Source organism: Salvelinus fontinalis, chromosome 20, assembly GCF_029448725.1.
Source record: "Salvelinus fontinalis isolate EN_2023a chromosome 20, ASM2944872v1, whole genome shotgun sequence".
In the NCBI taxonomy this organism is placed as follows: domain Eukaryota; kingdom Metazoa; phylum Chordata; class Actinopteri; order Salmoniformes; family Salmonidae; genus Salvelinus; species Salvelinus fontinalis.
Genome location: NC_074684.1, coordinates 28,239,600 through 28,262,564, shown reverse-complemented (window position 1 = coordinate 28,262,564; position 22,965 = coordinate 28,239,600). Strand labels below are relative to the sequence as shown.

General features: G+C 43.0%; 2 protein-coding genes across 6 annotated transcripts in view; one reads left to right on the top strand and one right to left on the bottom strand.

Moving 5' to 3' along the window:
• LOC129817640 (lysophospholipid acyltransferase 2-like) overlaps positions 1–7,515 on the bottom strand; it is a 104,834-nt gene extending 97,319 nt beyond the window's left edge. The window contains exon 1 of the mRNA XM_055873089.1: positions 6,888–7,515. Coding sequence (XP_055729064.1) covers positions 6,888–6,974 — 87 coding nt within the window. The 5' untranslated portion in view covers positions 6,975–7,515. The remainder of the gene's footprint in view (positions 1–6,887) is intronic.
• A 150-nt stretch (positions 7,516–7,665) lies between these two features.
• Positions 7,666–22,965, top strand: part of LOC129817638 (arf-GAP with SH3 domain, ANK repeat and PH domain-containing protein 2-like) — a 61,725-nt gene continuing 46,425 nt past the window's right edge. The window contains exons 1-5 of one of the 5 annotated variants that reach the window (XM_055873074.1): positions 7,666–8,241; positions 8,306–8,379; positions 8,852–8,894; positions 15,191–15,322; positions 19,918–20,003. In XM_055873074.1, the coding sequence (XP_055729049.1) occupies positions 15,250–15,322; positions 19,918–20,003 (159 nt within the window). In that variant the 5' untranslated portion in view covers positions 7,666–8,241; positions 8,306–8,379; positions 8,852–8,894; positions 15,191–15,249. The remainder of the gene's footprint in view (positions 8,242–8,305; positions 8,380–8,851; positions 8,895–15,190; positions 15,323–19,917; positions 20,004–22,965) is intronic. The other 4 variants (XM_055873072.1, XM_055873076.1, XM_055873077.1 and 1 more) reach the window with 4 other exon arrangements.

Genomic DNA, 22,965 nt, shown 5'->3' with positions numbered 1-22,965 from the left:
GACTCACTAAACACAAATGCTTCAATTTTAAATTATGTCTGGGTGTTGGGGCCTGCCCCTGGCTATCCATACATAAAGAAAATACATGAAAATTGTGCCATCTGGTTTGCCTAATATAAGGAATTTGAAATTATTTATAGTTTTACTTTCAAATGTAGGTATATTTTAGCAATTACATTACCTTGTGATACTTAAGTATATTTAGACTCAAGTAGTATTGTACTGGGTGACGTTCACTTTAACTTGAGTCATTTTCTATTAAGGTATCTTTACTTTTACTCAAGTATGACAACTGGGTACTTTTTCCACAACTGGACAGAACATACTGTATATAACACACAGAACACAGTAGGCAAAGAAAAATCATGAACGTTATCAAACTGAAGAACTGATTTATAAAAACTAGCACTCAGATTATGTTGATTATTCAAATTGAGGGTTACTATAGTGCCCCATTTATCCATTAGCAATGTGGCAGGTTTTGAACCACCTTTTGAAAAATGATCCAGTGCCATGTAATAAATCCTAAGTATTTATAGTCACTCTATCGGTTCTGGTAAGCAAAAAAAACACAGGGGTAGACTGTCTGGAATTGGATAGACTTCCTGTAAGTGTAATATCTACTTTCCTCCCTCTCTATGTGAGTGAAATTGCTGAGTAATAATATAGGGTTAATGGCTGTCTCTAAACCTCTTTCTACATCAAAGAGATTCTCAACCCCAAGAGGTTTGTTAAATTAATTAGCTCCACCACCTAAAATATTTCTTCTCAAAGCATGCTGTTCTATACTACCTCACAGTTTCATTTTTAGTTTCTTTTTTTTTTTTTTTATGGAAGAAGAACATTCCAGAGTAAACGGGACATTCCCATTTCAGGTTAATGTAGCTAGGGCCTATATGTCCAAAGAAAACATACTGTCTGTGCATTAAATAGCATAGGCTAAAGCTGAATCATCAACTGAATGATGTTTTACAATGAATTAGCTCATCTATCTCATAAAAAGGTGCCCTAAAAACACAAAGACCTGTGGAGCTAAGAATACACACATACACCTTTTATGGACCAGTGCTGAACCCGCGGGAAAGGCAATACGGACACGCCTGGTGCACAAATTTATGACGTACAGTACCAATCAAAAGTTTGGACACAGAGTTTTTCATTATTTTTACTATTTTCTACATTGTAGAATAATATTGACGACATCAAAACTATGAAATAATACATATGGATGTGGTCATGTGGTAACCAAAAAAAATGAAAATATATTTTAGATTCTTCAAAGTAGCCACACTTTGCCTTGATGACAGCTTTGCACACTCTTGGTATTCTCTCAACCAGGTCATCTGATGAAACACTCCATCAGCCCTTATACAGCCTGGAGGTGTGTTGGTTCATTGCCCTGTTGAAAAACAAATGATAGTCCCACTAAGCACAAACCAGATGGGATGGCGTATCACTGCAGAATGCTGTGGTAGCCATGCTGGTTAAGTGTGCCTTGAATTCAAAATAAATCCCAGACAGTGTCACCAGCAAAGCACCCCCACACCATCACCCCTCCTCCTCTTCCGTGCTTCATGGTGAGAACCACACATGCAGAGATCATCCATTCACCTACTCTGTCTCTCACAAAGACAACGGTTGGAACCAAAAATCTCAAATTTGGATTCATCATACCAAAGGACAGATTTCCACCGGTCTAATGTCTATTGCTCATGTTTCTTGGCCCAAGCAAGTCTATTCTTCTTATTGGTGTGCTTTAGTAGTGGTTTCTTTGCAGCAATTCAACCATGAAGGCCTGATTCACACAGTCTCCTCTGAACAGTTGATGTTGAGATGTGTCTGTTACTTGAACTCTGTGAAGCATTTATTTGGGCTGCAATCTGAGGCGCAGTTGACTAGCAAACTTATCCTCTGCAGCAGAAGTAACTCTGGGTCTTCCTTTCCTGTGGCGGTCCTCATGAGTGCCAGTTTCATCATAGCGCTTGATGGTTTTTGCGACTGCACTTTCAGTAACTTTCAAAGTTTATAAAATGTTCCAGATTGACTGACCTTCATGACTTAAAGTAATGATGGACTGTCATTTCTCTTTACCTATTTGAGCTGTTCTTGCTATAATATGGACTTGGTCTTTTACCAAATAGGGCTATCTTCTGTATACCCCCCCCCCCCCCCTATCTTGTCACAACACAACTGATTGGCTCAAACGCATTAAGGAAAGAAATTCCACAAATTAACTTTTAACAAGGCACATCTGTTAATTGAAATGCATTCCAGGTGACTACCTCATGAAGCTGGTTGAGAGAATGCCAAAAGTGGCAAAGGGTGGCTACTTTGAAGAATCTCAAATATAAAATATTTTGATTTGTTTAACACTTTTTTGGTTACTACATGATTCCATGTGTGTTATCTCATAGTTTTGATGTCTTCAATGTAGAAAATAGTAAAAATAAAGAAAAACCCTGAAATGAGTACGTGTCCAAACTTTTGACTGGTAGTGTATGTCGCGCAGCTGAGTCGAGTGGAGAAGAATGGATTCGGTTCAGTTAGTCAACCCGATGAGCCCTTCTCACATAGATAGTTTATGCTGGCTAGCTGGCAAAAACAGGAGCATGGCACTAGTTAAAACTTGTAAAACAAAGTGATGTTTATTTCGTTGGACACCAGGTGTGTTCGTGAAGCCTCTCAGTCATCCCGCTTCCATACCGTCAGCCAGCCATCAGCCATAATAAACTCAGAGGATCATGGTCCCTGTAGTCATTGAGACAGCTCCCCTAAAGAGAAACCCTGTGAGGCCCTAGTGTCCTATCAGCACTCCTATATAAGCCCCATCCCCAATGGCACCCTATTCCCTACGTAGGGACCTACAGGCCTAATTTGTTGCACTAAATAGGTAATAGGGTGCCATTTGGGACACAACCAGATCCATCTGCTCCCAACCCTGCAGAGAGAGGAACACCCAGTCCCATGGACCCATGTAAACTAACCTCAGCCAAACCCTCAATGGAAGGAACAAATTAGCTGACTCTGGTATTCACTCACCAAACTCATAGGCCTACAACACATTATGAATGTTTTAATGGGAGGGGAATCTGGATTGAATGGAGTTAGTAGAATGTCAGCATTATTAACTCCATGTTTTTCATTCAGTTGGTTACATCCCCATAGTTAACAGCACACACTGCCTATGTCCCAAATGACACCCTATTCCCTATTTAGTGCACCACTTTGGACCAGGGCCCATATATAGGGAATATGGCTCTGGTGAAATGTACTGCACTATACAGCCAGGGAATAGGGTTTTGGTGAAAAGTAGTGCACTATATCGGGAATAGTGTCCCATTTGGGATGTAGACACTGCCAGATAACCGTACTCTACTCCCTGGGGATTCCTCCTCATTGAGCCCCACAGGGTGTTGGGCAGCAAACTCAGGCCAAAACTCTTGATTGGGAAGACCACCATTTATGTCTTGGCACCAAGGATTATCTCTCACGCACGCGCATTTGCACACATGCACACGCACACTCAGCCACACACAGCTAATGCAATATGTTTGAAGTCCTCTGCTTGCTAAAATATTCACAGCAAAAGTTTGACAGCAATGCTTGTGACACATTTCACATTCAGAATGTGTCACTGCATGTGTGAAAGTATCGGCAACCAAGTTGGCCTAAAATACCAGTCAGCTTCCATAGAGAAAGCAGAGCCATTAAACCACAGATTTGGAGCCATATGTATTAGGTGTCTTAGATTGCTGATCAGTTTAGTTTTTTAGATCACAATTAATAAAATTAAATAGATACGGAGGGACTTGATCCTAGATGATCACTCCTACTCTGAGACGCTAGACACATAAAGCCCCTGAACGCCAAAGACTGCCTAGCTGGTGCCATTAAAGTTAAAGCAACCATGTACCGTATTCTCTTTCAGTGATAGTAATAGGTTACCATCACTGGGGTTAGGCAGGAATATGTGTGTTCGTCCCAAATGGCACCCTATTCCCTATATAACGCACTTCTTCCATAGGGCTCTGGTAAAAAAGTATTTCACTGTGTACAGGGAAAAGAGTGGCATTTGGGACACAGCCTGTGTTTCTTGGTATGGCAGGCCCAAGTGTTATTATCCCTTTGATATTATTAAGTCTTCTGCCCCTGGTCAGGGTTTGCATAGTAAGAGCTAGGAGGCCTATAACTTATAGCTGCAGATACCCTTTTTCCCCTGGACAAATCCCTTACACTAAATCAGCTTACAATGACCGTGTGGCTGTATGGCTACGCAGAAACCCCACTGTGGGCTCTGGTCAAAGTAGTGCACTATAAAGGGAATAGGCAGCCATTTGGACACACTCTGTGTTTCTTTTCAAAGTAGAAGTCTGAAATGAATCTGGCTCAGACCACCTAGACCACAGGAAGATCCCTGGAGCCGCTCCTTTTTTGGTTCCTTCTCTTATTTCTAGAAAGTCGTTTCCACAGTAACATCACTTGAGGGTGTCGTCAAAACACCATACTGTTACTAGGAGGAACATAAGTACTACTATAGCTACTCTCTGATGGATTGTACCGCAACCCCTGACTGACTTACTGACTCTCACATTGCTGTGGAATTTCTAAGGCAAATATCATATCCTACATCTCAAAGTCAAAGAGAATTTTAGTCACAACAGTATTACGGGACTATGTCATCCTGGAATGTAGCAATGGTGCTAGGCTACAACAACTGATAGGGCCTGATGGTGAACCACAGATCTGTAGCCTGTAGCTAAGGCTCAGTATCTATGGAAGAGGGAGTAATGTTACATGATCAGTTGTAGACCAGGGCTCATATTAATGCCTAGAGAACCTGATTACTTATTTGTTTATTAACAACTTGTGTAATCAGAGCTTTCTGTAGAGTAGCAGCTCCATTTTAATACTATGAAGGTATAGTTAAGCAAGGGGGTGTGGTATATGGCCAATATACTACGGCTAAGGGCTGTTCTTATGCCTAGATACAGCCCTTACCCGTGGTATATTAGCCATATACCACGAACCCCAGAGGTGCCTTATTGCTATTATAAACTGGTTACCAACGTAATTAGATCAGTAAAAATCAATGTTTTGTCATACCCGTGGTTTACGGCCTGATATACCAAGGTTGTCAGCCAATCAGCATTCAGGGCTCAAACCACCCAGTTTATAATGTTAAGTAACCAAGCCGAGCTGTACTAGACAGGCTTGGTTACGCGTCCACCATAGTTTCTGAAACCGTGCTGGAAAGGACAATGTGGATAGAAAATACCCACGCCAGTACAGTATTATCTGAGTCGAACCTTTAGCGTGAAACTGGCAAGAGAAAACACCAATGGAAATATTTATAGAGCTCGCTCAGTGAAGTCACCAAACAAACCCACCTGTTACCTCTAGAGGAGTATTAAGAGGAATTGAAGTTTGTTCAGACGACTCTCGTTCCCTTCATGAATACTGTAGATGTTATGGGATAATTTACTGCACACTAAAGTACATCTGGTCTCTTGTTTTGGCTAAATGGGGAAAAAACAGGAGTTCTACAGTACAACCTCTTGAGTTGTGCTGAAATGGCACCCTATTCTCTTTATAGTGTTGACTGACGACTCACCCTGAATTTAATTCTGCTGCTCTATCAATTGATACATTCATTCAGAAACTGCCATCATAGAAGTAGTTTGTGTAACTTCAAAATGATTTGCGTTGCACAATTATTATTTTTATCAGCAATTGGATCGCCTCTAACCAATCAGAGTATCAAAATTGATAATATGGGACCTGATTGGTCAGAATGTGTTCGCATTCTAAAAATCGTCAGGGAAGGAGGCAAATCCAGACTCATCGTGGAGAAGAAACAACAGTTGTCCGGAGCGATGTGGATGGGTAGCCAGGCAATTTATAGTGCACTACTTTTGACCGAGTTTGGGAAAAGCAGCATTACAGCATTTAACTTAAGGTTGTAGCTGGGGAGTCATGCATTAGATAAATATATGAATGTGCCACATTACATAAATGAGCATGAATTCAAACTTGGTTGGTTATGAATGTGAATAGAGTAGTGGGATATTATCAGAGACTTTTCCAGATGCAAATCTTGTATACAGTAGATTGTAAGAGTGGGTGCTGCAGATTTAATATTTGCATGGGATGGGCTTCACATGTAAAGTAAAGCTGCTGTGGTCGGGGTAGGCTATGTAATCTGAGTGTTCTTTGACGTCTTCTAATGACAAGGGAGACTATAGCATTTATATATACAGGTCACCTGAATGGGCCTATGTGAAAACCATTGCAAGGAATAGACAATGGTAATACCTGAAAGCATGCTTAATGATAAATTCAGATTGATTTGGCACTGGCAGCAAAACACATAGGCCTATTCTACAGCTGTGATTAGGCTATTGAAAATGTTTCATTTATTTTGTGCGTAAAATAAAACTGGTTACATTATAGCCTGATCAGTAAAAGGCCAATGTCAACTGTAAATCCAAATCTAGGGTTCTTGTAGTCTAGAAAGGCTACATATCCTGAACACAGATATCTGCGGCACATTTGTTCAAATAAGAGACTATTTAAAAGTATGGCTGATGATTCATTGTCGACTAAACGTGACATTTTTGTGACATTTAAAGGCGGCCTTTAATTCAATCATTGCGAGATTTGCGCTTATGCCAATGTGGCATCAACGTGTTGAACGATTGTATCAAACCAATCCAAATTCATGATTGCCTATGAGGGGGAAATGGCAATACCAATACCGTTGTTTGATAGTGAGGAATCAAAGACCATTGGCTACACAATGTTGTTTTTGCTGCGATTTTGGACATGCGACGAATGATAGAAATACTGAAAGAAGCGTAAGTAGAAGTAACAAGAATTAACCTATTTACCTGGTCGAGAGGAAGATTGATGATTTCGCTTATGGGTTGCAGCAAACTGGATCCAGTGCATGCCGGGGACACGGTTTCAGTAGCCATGATTCACAGAACGTTGAGAAAGTCCTCTGCTCTTCTTCCCCTCTGACAGTGAATCCCAGATTCGCCCCGACTCTGATCCTACATCCACCGCTGTAGCTGCTGCTGTTTGCTGCTGGCCACTACTGGCTGTCGGTTGCGCTACAGCACGGTTTAGCCGCAAATACTTCCCAAATCAACCATCATTTGGGCGGGGAAGGATTCGACTCATTCCCGCTCTAGGCAATGGTTTGCGAAAATATCAGGACCATATTCCAATGTAAAGGCTAGACAAAATAGGCCCAAGTGCCACTGAATTAAAATAAGAAAAGGGATAAGTAATTTTATTCTCCGTTTCCAGTTGAAATAGGCTTTTTACACATGTTATTTTCATTTATCCCGTAGTCTAAAATATATATTTTTTCTTTATAAATAGCGGACTATAAATATTATATTAAACTCAGGTGCGCCGTGCTCGTTGCGCAGATGCTCGGCTCCATACCTCCCGCACAGCTTACTGAACGCAAAATAAAATGCTGCGCTGCTGTCTTCTCTTTTCGTCCCCTAACGGAAACACTTATTATTCACCCCAATCCTGCAGGTGGCGGAACAGAAATATCGGTAACGACACGTATTTCATATAATCATACAAGGAAGACGTAATCCCGCCTTACTTTGCTTTTCTAAAATTTTCATTGGCTGACGTTCATCACATGATGCCAACTTCCGGGTTTGAAAATCATATTTTCCTGTCCAAGAGACGTGAATTTGAGATAAATAAACAAACGTTATATTTAATTTAGCTACACAACGTTCGAATGTAGCTGGTGGTTGTCACATACATTTGGCTCTGGTGAAATGCGTGGTCTGGGGTGTCCTAATCGAAGCGACAATAATAAGAGGTTTTTACATTTTCCTTAGGACCAGACTCGAATAGAAGTGTGCCTTGCTGCTCTGTGAAAGACGGAGAAGTAGGATTCAACAGAGGAGCACATATGTGAAAAACACTTTCTGACAGACCACATAACGCCACTTGGAATAAGCGATGATGCCATTCCTATCATGCCACCATACCTCGACGGACCACTAAATCTGATCAGCCCGTGGGCGAGGAGGAATTGGTGGATGATGATGTTGCTACGGCTAAACACTGGAGGAAACGCTCATGATTACTTTGATTGATAGCTTTCTTATCGCATTGATTGTAGTCGTTGTTTGGTGAACAGAATGGTGACTTTGAAGAAGAATATGATGAGCCAGGCCGAGACAGAACCATCTGCATCTATGTAAGGTAACAGCTCTCTAGCCTTTATGAAATATAATAAGCATTCTTCCTTTTGTGTTTTGAACTACAGGTACTTGCATTCTACACTTCTGAGCATCTCTCTAGGTGTTTGAAAATAACGAGGCCTTTTTAATAAATCACATAGTAAGTTGCATGGACTCATTGTGTTCAGTAGTAGTGGTTAACATGATTTTGGAATGACTACCCCAACTCTGTACCCCACACATACAGACAATTGTAAGGTCCCTCAATCAATCGAGTAGTGAATTTCAAACACAGATTCAACCACAAAGACCAGGGAGGTTTTTCAATGCCTCACAAAAAAGGGCACTGATTGGTAGATGTGTAAAAACCCAAAAAAGCAGACGCTGAATATATCTATGATCATGATAGTTATTAATTAGGGCCAATGGTGATTTTAAAACAGTTAGAGTTTATTGGTTGTGATATGAGAGAGCTGAGAATGGATCAACAACCACGTAGTTACTCCACAATACTAACCTAAATGACAGAGTGAAAAGAAGGAAGCCTGTACAGAATAAAAAAAAATATTGAAAAACAAACAACCTGTTTGCAACAACTTAAGTGGTTGTTGCTGTTTTTTATCCCTTTTCAGTCTAGGTCCTGTGAACTGGTTGAAGGCACAAAGACAAGACAAGGTATGCGTGATCATCAATACTGAAAATCTATTATTATTCAAAATCAACCTGGCGTTGAATGACCCTTTGACACTTCCTTGCCTTGTACAATTCCTGCGTCCAGGGCCGGCTCCAGGCATAAGTGACATAAGTGGTTGCTTAGGGCCCCAGGCCGCTAAGCACTAAAATGGTTTGTAGTGGTGGTGGGGACAACAAAATCTTGCTTAGGGCCCCCAAAAGGCTGCCTGCATTGCTAATTCCTGCGTCCAGGGCCGGCTCCAGGCATAAGTGACATAAGTGGTTGCTTAGGGCCACAGGCCGCTAAGCACTAAAATGGTTTGTAGTGGGGGTGGGGACAACAAAATCTTGCTTAGGGCCCCCAAAAGGCTGCCTGCATTGCTAATGGCATCCTATGCCCTATTTAGTGCACTACTTTTGACCAGGCCCATAGGGCTCTGGTCAAAGTAGTGAACTACACTGAGTATACAAAACACTTGGTAGTGTTATCACTGTTTATTTTCATATCCAGATATTATAACTGCCACTAAATCCATAAACACAAAGTGGTTTACTTTTATAATCAAGATACAGTGAATGGCTATTAGCTAACTAAAGTACTAGAATATACGCAGTGTTCAAAACATGCTCTTTCCATGACATAGACTGACCAGGTGAATCTAGGTGAAAGCTATGATCCCTTATTGATGTCTCTTGTTAAATCCACTTCAATCAGTGTAGATGAAGGGGAAGAGACAGGTTAGAGAAGGATTTTTAAGCCTTGAGACAAATCAAATCAAATTTTATTTGTCACATACACATGGTTAGCAGATGTTAATGCGAGTGTAGCGAAATGCTTGTGCTTCTAGTTCCGACAATGCAGTAATAACCAACAAGTAATCTAACCTAACAATTCCACAACTACTACCTTATACACACAAGTGTAAAGGGATAAAGAATATGTACATAAAGATATATGAATGAGTGATGGTACAGGACGGCATAGGCATGATGCAGTAGATGGTATAGAGTACAGTATATACATATGAGATGAGTAATGTAGGGTATGTAAACATAAAGTGGCATAGTTTAAAGTGGCTAGTGATACATGTATTACATAAAGATGGCAAGATGCAGTAGATGATATAGAGTACAGTATATACATATACATATGAGATGAGTAATGTAGGGTATGTAAACATTATATTAAGTGGCATTGTTTAAAGTGGCTAGTGTTACATTTTTACATAATTTCCATCAATTCCCATTATTAAAGTGGGTGGAGTTGAGTCAGTATGTTGGCAGCGGCCGCTAAATGTTAGTGGTGGCTGTTTAACAGTCTGATGGCCTTGAGATAGAAGCTGTTTTTCAGTCTCTCGGTCCCTGCTTTGATGCACCTGTACTGACCTCGCCTTCTGGATGATAGCGGGGTGAACAGGCAGTGGCTTGGGTGGTTGTTGTCCTTGATGATCTTTATGGCCTTCCTGTGACATCGGGTGGTGTAGGTGTCCTGGAGGGCAGGTAGTTTGCCCCCGGTGATGCGTTGTGCAGACCTCACTACCCTCTGGAGAGCCTTACGGTTGTGGGCGGAGCAGTTGCCGTACCAATTGAGACATGGATTGTGTATGTGTGTCATTCAGAGGGTCAATGGCAAAACAAAAGATTGAAGTGCCTTTGAATGGGGTATGGTAGTACAGTTTCCCGTGTGTATCAAAATGGTCCACCACTCAAAGGACATCCAGCCAGCTTGACACAACTGTGGGAAGCATTGGAGTCAACATGGACCACCATCCCTTGGAATGCTTTCTACACCTTGTAGAGTCCTTGGCCTGATGAATTGAGGCTGTTCCGATGTTCCGAATTGATGCCGTGGTTGATGTGAGTAAGACATTTAAGCGTGTTAACCCTCGCAAGGCTGCCAGCCCAGACGGCATCCCTAGCCACATTTTCAGAGCATGTGCAGACCAGCTGGCTGGTGTGTTTACGAACATATTCAAGTTCTCCGTATCCCAGTCTGCTGTCCCCACATGCTTCAAGATGACCACCATTGTTCCTGTACCAAGAAAGCAAAGGTAACTGAACTAAATGACTATCGCCCCGTAGCACTCACTTCTGTCATCATGAAGTGCTTTGAGAGACTAGTCAAGGATCATATCACCTCTACCTTACCTGTCACCCTAGACCCACTTCAGTTTGCATACCGCCCCAACAGGTCCACAGACGATGTAATCACCATCACACTGCACACTGCGCTATCCCATCTAGACAAGAGGAATACTTACAGTTGAAGTCGGAAGTTTACATACACCTTAGCCAAATACATTTAAACTCAGTTTTTCACAATTCCTGATATTTAATCCAAGTAAAAATTCCCATGTCTTAGGTCAGTTAAGATCACCACTTTATTTTAAGAATGTGAAATGTCAGAATAATAGTAGAGAGAATGATTTATTTCAGCTTTTAATTCTTTCATCACATTCCCAGTGGGTCAGAAGTTTACATACACTCAATTAGTATTTAGTAGCATTGCCTTTAAATTGTTTAACTTGGGGAAAACATTTCAGGTAGCCTTCCACAAGCTTCCCAAAATAAGTTGGGTGAATTTTGGCCCATTCCTCCTGACAGATCTGGTGTAACTGAGTCAGGTTTGTAGGTCTCCTTGCTCGCACACGCTTTTTCTTTTATGCCCACAAATTTTATATAGGATTGAAGTCAGGGCTTTGTGTTGGCCACTCCAATACCTTGACTTTGTTGTCCTTATAAGCCATTTTGCCACAACTTTGTAAGTATGCTTGGGGTCATTGTCCATTTGGAAGACCCATTTGTGACCAAGCTTTAACTTCCTGACTGATGTCTTGAGATGTTACTTCAAAATATCCACATAATTTTCCTGCCTCATGATGCCATCTATTTTGTGAAGTGCACCAGTCCCTCCTGCAGCAAAGCACCCCCACAACATGATGCTGCCACCCCATGCTTCACAGTTGGGATGGTGTTCTTTGGCTTGCAAGCCTCCCCCTTTTTCCTCCAAATATAACGATGGTCATTATGGCCAAACAGTTCTATTTTTGTTTCATCAGACCAGAGGACATTTCTCCAAAAAGTATGATCTTTGTCCCCATGTGCAGTTACAAACCGTAGTCTGCCTTTTTTATGGCGGTTTTGAAGCAGTGGCTTCTTCCTTGCTGAGCGGCCTTTCAGGTTATGTCAATATAGGACTCATTTTACTGTGGTTGTAGATACTTTGTATCTGTTTCCTCCAGCATCTTCACAAGGTCCTTTGCTGTTGTTCTGGGATTGACTTTAACTTTTCGCACCAAAGTACGTTCATCTCTAGGACGCGTCTCCTTCCTGAGCGGTGTGACGGCTGCGTGGTCCCATGGTGTTTATACTTGCGTACTATTGTTTGTACAGATGAACATGGTACCTTCAGGCATTTGGAAATTGCTCCCAAGGATGAACCAGACTTTTGGAGGTCTACAATTTTTTTTCTGAGGTCTTGGCTGATTTATTTTGATTTTCCCATGATGTCAAACAAAGAGGCACTGAGTTTGAAGGTAGGCCTTGAACTACATCCACAAGTACACCTTCAATTGACTCAAAAGATGTCAATTAGTCTATCAGAAGCTTCTAAAGCCATGACATCATTTTCTGGAATTTTCCAAGCTGTTTGAAGGCACAGTCAACTTAGTGTATGTAAACTTCTGACCCACTGGAATTATGATACAGTAAATTATAAGTGAAATAATCTGTCTGTAAACAATTGTTGGAAAAATGACTTGTGTCATGCACAAAGTAGATGTCCTAACCAATTTGCCAAAACTATAGTTTGTTAACAAGAAATTTGTGGAGTTGTTGAAAATGAGATTTAATGACTCCAACCTAAGTGTATGTAAACTACCGACTTGAACTGTATGTAAGAATGCTGTTCATTGACTATAGCTCAGCATTCAACACCATAGTATCCTCCAAGCTCATCATTAAGCTTGAGGCCCTGGGACTGAACCCCGCCCTGTGAAACTGGGTCCTGGACTTCCTGACGGGCCGCCCCCAGGTGGTGAAGGTAGGAAACAACATCTCCACAAGGGTGTGTGCTCAGTTCCCTCGTACAGGGAGTTCACCAATGACTGCGTGGCCAAGCACGCCTCCCAACTCAATCATCAAGTTTGCAGATGACACAACAGTAGTACAGTAGGCCTGATTACTAACAACGACGAGACAACCTGCATGGAGTAGGTGAGGGCTCTGGGAGTGTGGTGCCAGGAAAATCAGCTCTCAATTAACGTCAACAAAAAAAAGGAGATGATCATGGACTTCAGGAAACAGCAGAGGGAGCACCCCCCTATCCACAGCAACGGGACCGCAGTGGGGAAGGTGAAAAGCTTCCAAGTTCCTGGGCCTACACATCACTGACGAACTGAAATGGTCCACTCACACAGACAGTGTGGTGAAGAAGGCGCAACAGCGGCTCTTCAACCTCAGGAGGCTCAAGAATTGTGGCTTGTCATCCTTATTCCTCACAAACTTTTACAGATGCACAATCAAGTGCATCCTGTGTCGGGCTGTTTCACCGCTTGGTACGGCAACTGCACCGCCCTCAACCGCAGGGCTCTCCAGAAAGTGGTGCGGTCTGCCCAATGCATCTCCGGGGACAAAGTACCTGCCCTCCAGGACACCTACACCACACTATGTCACAGGAAGGCCAAAAATATCATCAAGGACAACAACCACCCGAGTCACTGCCTATTCACCCCGCTATCGTCCAGAAGACGAAGTCAGTACAGGTGCATCAAAGCAGGGACCGAGAGACTGAAAAACAGCTTCTATCTCAAGGCCATCAGACTGTTAAATAGCCATCACTAGCACAGAGAGGCTGCTACCTATATACATAGACTTGAAATCACTGGCCATTTTAATAAATGGAACACTAGTCACTTTAATACTTGGCTCCCGAGTGGCACAGCAGTCTAAGGCACTGCATCTCAGTGCTAGAGGCATCACTACAGACCGTGGTTCAATTCCAGGCTGTATCACAACCAGCCGTGATTAGGAGTCCCATAGGGCAGCGCACAATTGGCCCAGCGTCGTCCGGGTTTGGCCGGAGTAGGCCGTCGTTGTGAATAAGAATTTGTTCTTTACTGACCTGCCTAGTTAAATAAATGAAAAGGTATAATAATAATGTCTAAATATCTTGCATTACCCATTTCATATGCATATACTGTATCCTATATTATTCTACTGTATCTTGTTCTATGCCGCTCTGACATTGCTCATCCATATATTTTTATATTCTTAATTCCATTCCTTTACTAGATTTGTGTGTTTTTGGTATATGTTGTGTAATTGTTAGATATTACTGCACTGTCGGAGCTATAAGCACAAGCATTTCACTACACCCGCAATAACATCTGCTAAACACGTGTATGTGACCGATTTGATTTGTTCTGAGGGCAAAAGGAGTGCAACTCAATATTAGGAAGGTGTTCCTAATGTTTTGTAAACTCAGTGTATGTCGGGAATAGGGTTCCATTTGGGATGCAGCTAATGTTGAATCAATGTCTTGTTTTGGCTTTGATAAAATATTTGTACCTTTTTCCTACTGTAGCCAGTGCCACTGAACCCAATCAAATGTATTTATATAGCCCGTACATCAGCTGATATCTCAAAGTGCTGTACAGAAACCCAGCCTAAAACCCCAAACAGCAAGCAATGCAGGTGTAGAAGCGCGGTGGCTAGGGAAAAACTCCCTAGAAAGGCCAAAACATAGGAAGAAACCTAGAGAGGAACCAGGCTATGAGGGCTGGCCAGTCCTCTTCTGGCTGTGCCGGGTGGAGATTATAACAGAACATGGCCAAGATGTTCAAATGTTCATAAATGACCAGCATGATCAAATAATAATAATCACAGTAGTTGTCGAGGGTGCAACAAGTCAGCACCTCAGGAGTAAGTGTCAGTTGGCTTTTCATAGCCGATCATTGAGAGTATCTCTACCGCTCCTGCTGTCTCTAGAAAGTTGAAAACAGCAGGTCTGGGACAGGTAGCACGTCCGGTGAAAAGGTCAGGGTTCCATGGCCGCAGGCAGAACAGTTGAAACTGGAGCAGCAGCACGACCAGGTGGACTGGGGACAGCAAGGAGTCATCATGCCACGTTGTCCTGAGGCATGGTCTTAGGGCAAGAGAAAGAAAGAGAGAATTAGAGAGAGAATACTTAAATTCACACCCAATCCCGTGGTACCGGACATACCATTTGTCCTTCAGGATCTGTCCCTGGCTCTGTTGACCAATAAGTTCCTAATGCTATTGCGTGGCATCCCTCACAGTTTCATGGACCTTATTAACCTCGTGGCAACGAACCTCAACACAAGCAAACCGAGGGTCTATGACCTCTATGACCTCTGCCTGGAGGGGATCAACCTTATTCAGAAACAATCTGCCAACAAGATCAAGTGGTTGTGAGTACTACGGTTTCAACACACAAGCTCTTTGCCAGTCTGTGCTCCCACCTTCTGTGCTTATTTGTCTGTTTTGATAGGATGTGTTCATGCAGGGTGGTATTCATTAGGCACCAAATGGAAGAAAACAGACTGAAATAGGGAGGGACTAGGACCTGAACTTGTCCAGTAAGAAAGACAAATTTTATTCTTCAGTTGCAAAACGTTTAGAAAGGTCTTCCACTGCGTGCCCTAATTAATATGTGACTCCTGTCCTTGAGCTGTTGTCTATTAATGTTCTGTATTATATCATGTTTTGTGTGGACCCCAGGAAGAGTAGCTACTGCTTTCACAACAGCTAATGGGGACCTAATAAAATACCAAGACCAGATCACCCTGCATGGTAGCAGTGTGGTATCATCCTCTCCCTCCCCAGAGGTCCGTGTCCAGTCACCAGTTTTGTGGGGCCGAAGCAGAGATTTTAGCGGGAGCTGCAGAACCTGAAGACGGTGGAGGAAAGTCTGGATGAGCTCATCAAGACCTGTGCACAGCAGCTCTTTGGCATGACGGACAGCCTAGACAACAGAGAATATCCTTTTAGAACATAAACACTGTAAAAAACTGTTGGTCACTAAATCCGTCTAGAAGGACCATGTAAAAGTGGTCGGCTGGTAGGCCCTCGCCCATCTGAGCGGTCAGCTGTGAATGCCCTCGCCCGTCTGAGCGGTCGGCTGTGAATGCCCTCGCCCGTCTGAGCGGTCAGCTGTGAATGCCCTCGCCAGTCTGAGCGGTCGGCTGTGAATGCCCTCGCCCGTCTGAGCGGTCGGCTGTGAATGCCCTCGCCCGTCGGAGCGGTCGGCTGTGAATGCCCTCGCCAGTCTGAGCGGTCGGCTGTGAATGCCCTCGCCCGTCTGAGCGGTCAGCTGTGAATGCCCTCGCCAGTCTGAGCGGTCGGCTGTGAATGCCCTCGCCCGTCTGAGCGGTCGGCTGTGAATGCCCTCGCCCGTCGGAGCGGTCGGCTGTGAATGCCCTCGCCAGTCTGAGCGGTCGGCTGTGAATGCCCTCGCCCGTCTGAGCGGTCAGCTGTGAATGCCCTCGCCAGTCTGAGCGGTCGGCTGTGAATGCCCTCGCCCGTCTGAGCGGTCAGCTGTGAATGCCCTCGCCCGTCTGAGCGGTCAGCTGTGAATGCCCTCGCCCGTCTGAGCGGTCAGCTGTGAATGCCCTCGCCCGTCTGAGCGGTCGGCTGTGAATGCCCTCGCCCGTCTGAGCGGTCGGCTGTGAATGCCCTCGCCCGTCTGAGCGGTCGGCTGTGAATGCCCTCGCCCGTCGGAGCGGGCGGCTGTGAATGCCCTCGCCCGCTGGAGTAGTGTTTCTCATGGGAGTAGCTGGGCCGACTCGGGGAGTACCAGTAGTGATTGTGCTCCCGTGAAGGTGATGATGGCTTTAGCTGGAGGGGCCTAGATTTGTGGGGGTCAGGAAAGTAGCGGCTGTTCCGGTGCTCCCTCGGCAGTGACTGAGGCCGCGTAGGCCTAGAGTACGCCCTCCTGATCTCTTGCTGCTTGTGACGTCGGTTCTCGTATTCCCTCATCAGCTCCCAAATGGTGAGTGTGTGGTCACTCTCTGACCACTGAGGAGGCCTGGAGCAGGACTGTTAGTCTCTTAGATGAGATTGGTGTGTAGGGCCTTGCAACTCATCTTCCTCCGGTGCATGACGGCTTTGTGTGTCCGAGTGGGCTGAGGTGGGTGGTGACAGCAGCCCCATACGTCGTAGGGATGCAGGATAACTCGTCTGCATCCTGGGGCGTGGAAATGACTCCTCTTCTGGGTACTTCAACATCTCAACTATAGCAGGTCAGAATCTGGTGATACGAAGGACAATGTAAAAACTATAAGTTGCTAAGTCTGGTTAGAAGGACCATGTAAAAACGGTTGACTGGTATGCCCTCCCCATCTGAGCAGTTGGCTATGAATGCCTTCACCCGCTGTACAGTGCATTCGGAAAGTATTCAGACCCCTTCCCCTTTTCCACATTTTGTTACGTTACAGCCTTATTCAAAATTAGATTTTTAAAAATGGTTGCTCATCAATCTACACACAATACCCAATAATGACAAAGCGCAAACATTTGCAAATGTATTAAAAGTAAAAACAGAAATACCTTATTTACATAAGTATTCAGACCCTTTGTTATGAGAATCGAAATTGAGCTCAGGTGCATCCTGTTTCCATTGATCATCCTTGATATTTCTACAAGTTGATTGGAGTCCACCTGTGATAAATTAAATTGATTGGACATGATTTGGAAAGGCACACACCTGTCTAAATAAGGTCCCACAGTTGACAGTGCATGTCAGAGCAAAAACCAAGCCATGATGTCAAAAGAATTGTCCGTAGAGCTCAGAGAGGATTGTGTCGAGCCACAGATCTGTGGAAGGGTACCAAAACATTTCTGCAGCATTGAAGATCCCCAAGAAAACAGTGGGCTCCATCATTCTTAAATTAAGGATGTTTGGAACCACCGAGACTCTTCCTAGAGCTGGCCGCCTGGCCAAACTGAGCAATCGGGGGAGAAGGGCCTTGATCAAGGAGGTGACCAAGAACCCGATGGTCACTCTGTGGAGATGGGAGAACCTTCCAGAAGGACAGCTATCTCTGCAGCACCCCACCCATCAGGCCTTTATGATAGAGTGGCCAGACGGAAGCCACTCCTCAGTAAAAGGCACATGACAGCCCGCTTGAAGTTTGCCAAAAGACACCTGAAGGACTCTCAAAACCATGAGAAACCAAATTCTCTGGTCTGATGAAACCAAGATTGAACTATTTGGCCTGAATGCCAAGCGTCACGTCTGGAGGAAAGCTGGGTCCATCTCTACAGTGAAGCATGGTGGTGGCAGCATCATGCTGTGGGGATTTCTTTCAACGGCAGGGACTGGGAGACTAGTCAGGAGCGAGGGAAAGATGAACAGAGCAAACTACAGAAAGTTCCTTGATGAAAACCTGCTCCAGAGCGCTCAGGACCTCAGATTGGGGTGAAGGTTCACCTTCCAACAGGACAACGACCCTAAGCACACAGCTAAGACAATGCAAGAGTGGCTTCGGGACAAGTCTTTGAATATCCTTGAGTGGCCCAACCAGAGCCCGGACTTTAACCTGATTGAACATCTCTGCAGAGACCTAAAAATAGCTGTGCAACGATGCTCCCCATCCAACCTGACAGAGCTTGAGAGGATCTGCAGAGAAGAATGGGAGAAACTCCCCAAATACAGGTGTGCCAAGCTTGTAGCGTCCTACAAAAGAAGACTTGAGGCTGTAATCGCTGCCAAAGATGCTTCAACAAAGTACTGAGTAAAAGGTCTGAATACTTATGTAAATGTGAGGGGAAGTTAGGTAGAGAGGAGAGGAGCAGGACAGCCTTTTTTCAAACACTAACACCACCTTTTACATGGTACAAACACTGGTATTTTAAGAAGCTAACAACACTGAGAATAGTAGATGAGGAGACACCAACCCAAAATTAGCAAAATGCAGACTGATAGTAAAATACTGTCAAAAAAACAAGAAAGTCACTCTTAGATTTACGCTGTGAATGAACCAACATTTTGGGACACAATGTTAGGATTAAGGCTGTTACGATTTGCGGTGCGGAAACAGTCACCAGTCCTAAAGTACTAACAATTTGTGTGTCCTGCTGTTGTATCATCTTTAATTGCCTCTGCACATTAGCATTCGTGACCCACAGAGACATCAGTGGTATCAAGGTGTTCCAGGAGCAGACTGTCGTGGTAATTTTCTGTATTACTCAATGATGAGAGAGCCAACCACACACACAAGTCAGAGTTATATTATAAAATCCATCTTTAATAATATATGAGCTTCACCAAAGCCCTTTTTTGACTCTCAGATCAATTCAGTGTCTATAAATTAATTCTCTGAGTCCTTACAAAACAATTCTTAGTTTCATTTATAGCCAAGATACACCCCTCTCAACTTACAAAGATTCCTTTACCCGAAAGAGGAGTATCCCATAGCTAGACAGCATCAGCTATAAATCATCGTTCAGTTTGGTCTCCCAAAACAAGGTTTCAATCTCATTCTTGGTACTTCACTGTCTACCAACATATTACCTCATCCAATGGCATATATCAATTGTCAATCCTAGATACTCCCAAACCTGGACAAACTCACTGAAGACAGTGAGCCTCTTAGGTCATATACCAGATCAAGATAAGGGTAACCTCAGAGGGGACATACAATGGTTCCAAACACTGCCTTACTTCTTCCCCCCATGAGAAAGTAGGGAGTGACTGGCGTACAGACATTGTATGAGATAACTAACTGGTTCCCCATTAATAACGCCATCCCTTCACATGGTTTAGGAATAGTTACATACACATTCCCATAAGAAAACAATGTTCCATTCTGTCCTCTTCCCCTTCTGATATTCTACATAGCACCACATGGTTTAACATATACATTGACATATGAAGACAAGCCTGACCTCTCCCCTCTCTGGGCCCTAAGTGACTAAGCCCTAGCTCAGAAGGGAAAATGCAACTGCCCACAGTATCTCACAAGCATATGATGAAAATAACATCTTATCTATCTATGTTACCTAGCTAAATCTGATTCTGCCACGACAAGACGGTTGTTGCTATTAAGGCCCCGGAGAAGACCAAGCTGGAGGTGCCCACACACAAAGGAGGTACAGTAAGGAGGGCCAAACTTAAACCTGCTTTACAGACCTGGGTCGTGTTCATTAGGGAACACAGTAGCAAAACGTGGTGCAATGAAAACTGGCGTTTCTTAATGTACAAGCTAATATAGTACGTTTCCGTTTCCACGGTTTTCTTCCGTTTCGTGCCTAATGAACACAACACCACTCTGTGGCTGTATATGCATGCTTATTCATTCATGACGCACTGACACAAACATAACAGTTGCAGAATCTGTACAACGCTAAACCACTGAGTCTGATGTTGATTGGAGGAATTCATCACTTTATTGAATTGTTTCCATTTTAGAACGGCATCTAGATCCACCTGAAGGGAGGCAGGGGACCAATCAAAGTGTTGACCTGTGAGCTGGGCAGGCCTCAGTGTGACACACAGGGAAGTAGAAAGACCAGACTTTCTAGTTTTGGAGGAGAGATCATGCTTCTGCACACAGATAACAGCTGTGCTTTTCAATCAATCAAATTCATCAATTGTTAAGCTTTATTAGGTGCCCTAGATATTAATTTATCTGTATGTAAAGTACATTACTTCCTTGAGATATCCTACTCTGTAAGAAAGGGATATTATGCCATGATTGGATTGGAACATTGAATGTGCTCCCCAATATGTTCACCAGAGGGAGCTGTTGACTATAAAATAGGTTTGCGAGATGCTGTATCAAATGAGGTCAGCTACTTTACAAAAGAAAGGTATAAACGTTGATGTTTTGGTGTAGTCCAAATCAACTGTTAATTTCTCTCCTGTAGGGACCTCTGCATCACAGAATTCTGTACAGAGTGGATAGGTTGGCGTCACTGTCCTCATTGGACATTTTTGTCTCACAGTTCGGACTCACAGATTCCACATTCTGCTATTGTAATTTTAGGAAGAGACCATCTTTGTCCAATTTTGTAATAATTTCTCTGTGTAAAATCCTAAGGATTATAGCAAAATTAAGGAATGGATGAATGGATTGTAAAAAATAACACGTAAGTCATTAAATTGCACGCTTTATTTTTATACATATTTAGTTTTGAGTTATCTGAAGTGAATCATCGTTTGAGGCCACAATACACTACTACTGTAATACTGTACATTTTGATCATCTTACAATATGTGCAAAATGTTAAAGTATCAACGTGACCGGTATTTTTCTCCCGCTTTGCTGGCGAGTATTTTTCTCTGCTTATACATGACTAATAAAGGCCTAGTGTACTAATTTGGTAGAAACAAAAATATATATTATTTGTATTAGTAATATTATGATTTTTTTAATTGTGGTTAGGGTTGCACATTTTGTGGGAATATTCAGAGGTGGAAACTTTCTGTGGGAATATATGGGAATTAACGGAAATGTATGCAAATTAATATTAATTTAAATGTAGATGTTTTTTGCATTGGATATATTTACCAAATCATATGGCGACAGAAGCATAAACATTTTACCTTATCATAAGCAGACATAATTGCAAATGATTACACCCTTCCAGTAGAAATAAAAAAATTAAATTGTAACGAATTGAACTTTGATTAAATGAGTTGACTCTTCACATGGGATGATTTCACTGAACAACAAAAGGGAATATTGAACGATCCCTCGCATCTCCCAAAAACGTTTTCAACATACATCTGTAAAATGATAGTCTAGAAACTAAAGCTTTGGTTGTCTTCCTCTCAGGCTTCCATGTCTTCTCCCTGGACCTCCTCAATGTCCACCTCTTGAACATCGGACTCTGAGGCCTCATCTTCACTGTCACTTTCCAACTTTGTTGAGGATGGCTCTTTGTCAGGCTCAAAAAGCCTCACATTTTCCTTGATGGCCACAAATGTTTCAACCCTTGTATTGGTCAGTTTGTTGCATGCTTTGGTGTGTGTTCCTAAACAAGGACTAGTTGCGCTCTGAGGCGGCTGATGTTGGTGGGATTTGGAGGATGATGGAGGCAACAGGGGAAAGAGCCTCAGATCCACAAAGTCCCTTCCACCAGGTGGCTGATGAGATATGTTGGCACGACTACCGTATTGCATCTCCATCCCAAAGCCCTTGCTTGGAAGTGTACTTCGCCAGATTGCCAAGATGGCAAGACACGGTAGTGATGACACCATAGGCCTTGTTGATCTCTGCACCAGATAGGATGCTCTTGCCAGCATACTTGGTGTCCAACAGGTACGCTGCAGCGTGTATGGGCTTCGGGCAGAAGTCTTCATGATTGCAATACAGTCTGCTTTCTCTATGATTTGCTTGACCTTCACTTGAACTCTGCATCCAGAAAATTAGTAGATAAAGCATGTTTGGTTGGAGGGGTGTATGCTGGGTGAAGAACATTCAGAAATCTCTTCCAATACACATTGCCTGTGAGCATCAGAGGTGAACCAGTTGCATACACAGCTCGAGAAAGACATTCATCAGCATTTCTCTGACTACGTTCCGCCAATGAGTCAAAAAAAACTTCTGATTCCAGGAGGACCATGAGCTGTTGCTATCGATAAGGTGTCTGATTCATCATTTTCACCTTGAATAGAAGTAGAGGGACTTTTGTCAGAGGTTGCTTGTTGTTAGTGCTGAGGGAACTTTATGCACTTGGCCAGATGATTCTGCATCTTTGTTGCATTCTTCACATATGATTTGGCACAGTATTTGTAAATGTACACAGCCTATCCTTCTAAATTAGCTGCAGTGAAATCTCTCCACACATCAGATAGTGCCTGTGGCATTTTCCTGTAAAGATTAGAAAGAAATGAGTAAAAAAATAAATAAATACAATTCCATGTACACATAAATAGTTAAGCAGTTTGATTAAACAACTCCTTTGTAAGATAAGTGTTTTAAAATTAAACATGTATGGAAACAAGTGAATTAACACTCCTCAGTTAGCAGGCTCAAGCAAGCTAAAACCCACATGGTAGCAAAAACTAACTAGCAGAAATTGTTAAGTTAGAAATTATTTAAACACA